The sequence below is a fragment of the Etheostoma spectabile genome, chromosome 23 (assembly GCF_008692095.1).
Source record: "Etheostoma spectabile isolate EspeVRDwgs_2016 chromosome 23, UIUC_Espe_1.0, whole genome shotgun sequence".
In the NCBI taxonomy this organism is placed as follows: Eukaryota; Metazoa; Chordata; class Actinopteri; order Perciformes; family Percidae; genus Etheostoma; species Etheostoma spectabile.
In genome coordinates, this window is record NC_045755.1 from 12,164,663 (window position 1) to 12,167,656 (window position 2,994).

General features: G+C 43.7%; 1 protein-coding gene across 3 annotated transcripts in view; it reads right to left on the bottom strand.

The window, feature by feature from the left end:
* The window catches only part of plxna4 (plexin A4), a 250,952-nt gene that overhangs the window by 26,418 nt on the left and 221,540 nt on the right, over nucleotides 1-2,994 (bottom strand). For all 3 annotated transcript variants that reach the window (XM_032505050.1, XM_032505049.1, XM_032505051.1), the window contains exon 29: nucleotides 167-336. In XM_032505050.1, the coding sequence (XP_032360941.1) occupies nucleotides 167-336 (170 nt within the window). The remainder of the gene's footprint in view (nucleotides 1-166; nucleotides 337-2,994) is intronic.

Consider the following 2,994-nt stretch of genomic DNA (forward strand, 5'->3'; position numbering starts at 1 on the left):
TAGAGCCAAAGGTAGCACGCTGGTGTACAAATATTGAATCCATTTTATGTCCGTAAAAGATCCAAGGAACTGCCTCACCAGCAAGGGCTCCTGACCAAAGCCCACTCTGTATTTGTGTGTATGCATGTTTCTGTGAATGCAGGTATGCTAAAACTGCTCAACTCACCAGTTGCTTTTCCATGTGTGTCGGACATGCGGGTCGTGGATGTTGTGTTTGTCAGCCTGCTCATCCAGGAAGTCAAACATGTATTTGATGGCCAGTGGCAGGGCGCTGCCCCGATGGGCCGTGCTGAAGATGGTCTCAAACAGGTCATCCACAAACTTCTGTAGTGTACCCTACAGAGGAGAGACAAGAGACATGGAAAACAGATTATATGAAGGTATTTTTCATTAAATTACAGGAATAATGACAATGGTAGCAATAACAAAACCAATTAAAGCTGCAAGCCGCATTGGACAGGCCCTTGCTCCTCTGTGTGTGTCGGGGTTACTGGCCGATGCCACTCCTTTCAGCCGTGCATTTGTGCGGCACTGCAAAGCATCACCATTGAAAAGTGAACGCTGTGTTGAGTTCAATGATACCTCACACAAGACTCTACGTCATACAGTTCATTAGCGGTGAAAGGGGTCGTGGCTAAAGCATAGGGGGCAGAGCAAACCATGATTAGACGCAACAGCCAATTTTGGTGAGTTATGAATAAGGTAAGCCCCTCAAAAATGCGATTCATTTGCTGGAAGAAAAAAAGGAAGAAACAAAGAAAGAAAGAAAGAAAGAATCATAATTCCTTAAGTTTCAATAGGGCTTTTGCCGCTTGGGCCCTAATAATAGTGACTTATATGGAATATTAAAATGTAGAGTACTATAAAAAGGTGAGGTTACAATTTCAATATGCTAAGCCAGTATCTATATTGAACTGGATCCAAAGAACCAGTGAATGAGATTTCACTTTTTTCACTTTTTGCAATATACCAATGCCTAAAGTTGACAGGCAGATTAGTATAAACTTGTGTATAGTTGTCCTGTGTGAGTTTATAAGTTGTGTCAGCCAGGCTGCTGTGTTAATGTGTGTGACTCCTATCTCACAGACCTGGTCCCTAAATCTGCTTGCAGCTTTGATGGGGAAATTGTTATTTCACAGCTGACGTTTAATAATATCTGGGAACAGGAGGCGCATCTCCTAAGCCTCTTTGTGCTGCCGGATTAGCTCCCACACTGCACCATTGACCCTAATTTGATTTAATGTTGGCGACTTTAAGGAGGGAAGGAGAACAGTGAGGAGAGACAGAGAGGGAGAGAATCTAATCCTCTTGTAAAGAATGAGCTGATGGGATGCACAGGAAAAGGCGAGAGCAAGGGATGGAAATGAAACGACAGAGGTTTGCTATCAGTAAAAGAGGTCATTGAGTGTGGCAGATGAGGTGTGTACAGGCACTAGCAAATAAAAATCCAATTTGGGTTGGAGCTGGTGACCGAATCACAGAGTCAAGAGAGGTAGAAGAGAGAATGCTGTTAGTCCGAAAATCAAAGCTATAATTCTAATGTGGACCACATTCCCGACAGCTTATCGTTTTTATATTAAGATTGGAATTACAAATTTCTAAATCAAGCCCACATGTCTTCCAAGTGACAGTCTGCATTTGTGGGTGCAGTTAACACAAACCTGTGTGTGTGCCTAAAATTGCTGAGGCTGGGACATTTATCTCAAGGGGGATTTGTGCATCAACATTGTCATCATAGGAGTCTCTTGTTCCCTGGTGGAGCTGAAACTGCCAGCACATGTCCCCCCCCACGACCATCTAACCTGTCATTAGACCTCTAAACACAATGTGTCATCTGAATGTTTTGATGCCATCTGCCTCCACATTGAAATGAGAGGAAAGCAAACATCAAGACGTTGGGGATAGCGCTGAAACAGAAATACAGAGATGAGGCAACGTAACGCGTGAGGGCAAGACGGACACGCACACTCTTGAGTCTACAACTGAGGAAAGAAAATGCAACCCTTCCCGTTGCCCCTCCACACACATGAACACACCCTCTACCCACACTCAGTCAGAGTGACACTGATGGAGCTAATATGAGAGACGTCAGCAGCGTTGCCAGGGAGAGGTATTTATTGGCAAGGTGAAAGCCAAACGCAGTCAATTACACTGCCTGTCTGCCCAATCATTTCTCACATGGAGAGATGGCCGGCCAAGATAAACTGGTTATTTCACAAAAACAATACATCTGGAAAGACGATGTGCTGTCTGCTGTCAGACACCACCTTCCTGCACTCTGAAATGGGATAATGGCAGGGAAATAGAGCGGCTCACAAAGGCCGAGAGGTGACGTGCGCTTGAGTGTGGAGGGCTATATACAGTATGTGACATGGTGACAGCTGCTCCTGCATCCTATTCTGCTGTCTCCAGCTTGTTTGTGTATTAGTTTATTTAAAATGTTGCTTATTGTGTCCTGTTTCACAGACACTCTCATACCTCTCTTGCCCTGTTATTGTCGCCGTCTCAGTCATCTGCTTTAATTAATTACCTGATTTTGCTCGTCTACCCACACATCTACACATGCATTATTTTTCCAAAGTATAAACAGAGGAAAGTGTTCAATTCTTTGTCACAATTTGTTATTTCAGAGTGACAATGGATAGACAGGAAAGATGTGAGAGAGAGGGGGGATAACTCGCAGCAAAGGGCCGTAGGTCAGATTCAAACCCAGGCTAATGCAAAGGACTCATGGGGTGCACGCTCTTACTGGGTGAGCCAGAGGTTGCCCTATGTCACTTTTATAGAAGAAATAACACATTCTTCCTCTTGAAAATAAAATTTTAAATCATAGGAAATCAAATGCACTTTTCTTAGCTCATTACATTCACAGGGATTTCCCGGTACAATTTTACCCTTACTTATACCAGTAGTTTTTGATGGATTATGCGACCTAATGTTGGCAAACTTTGTGTATCTGTATATGTGCGTGTGTGTGTGTGTGTGTGTGTGTGT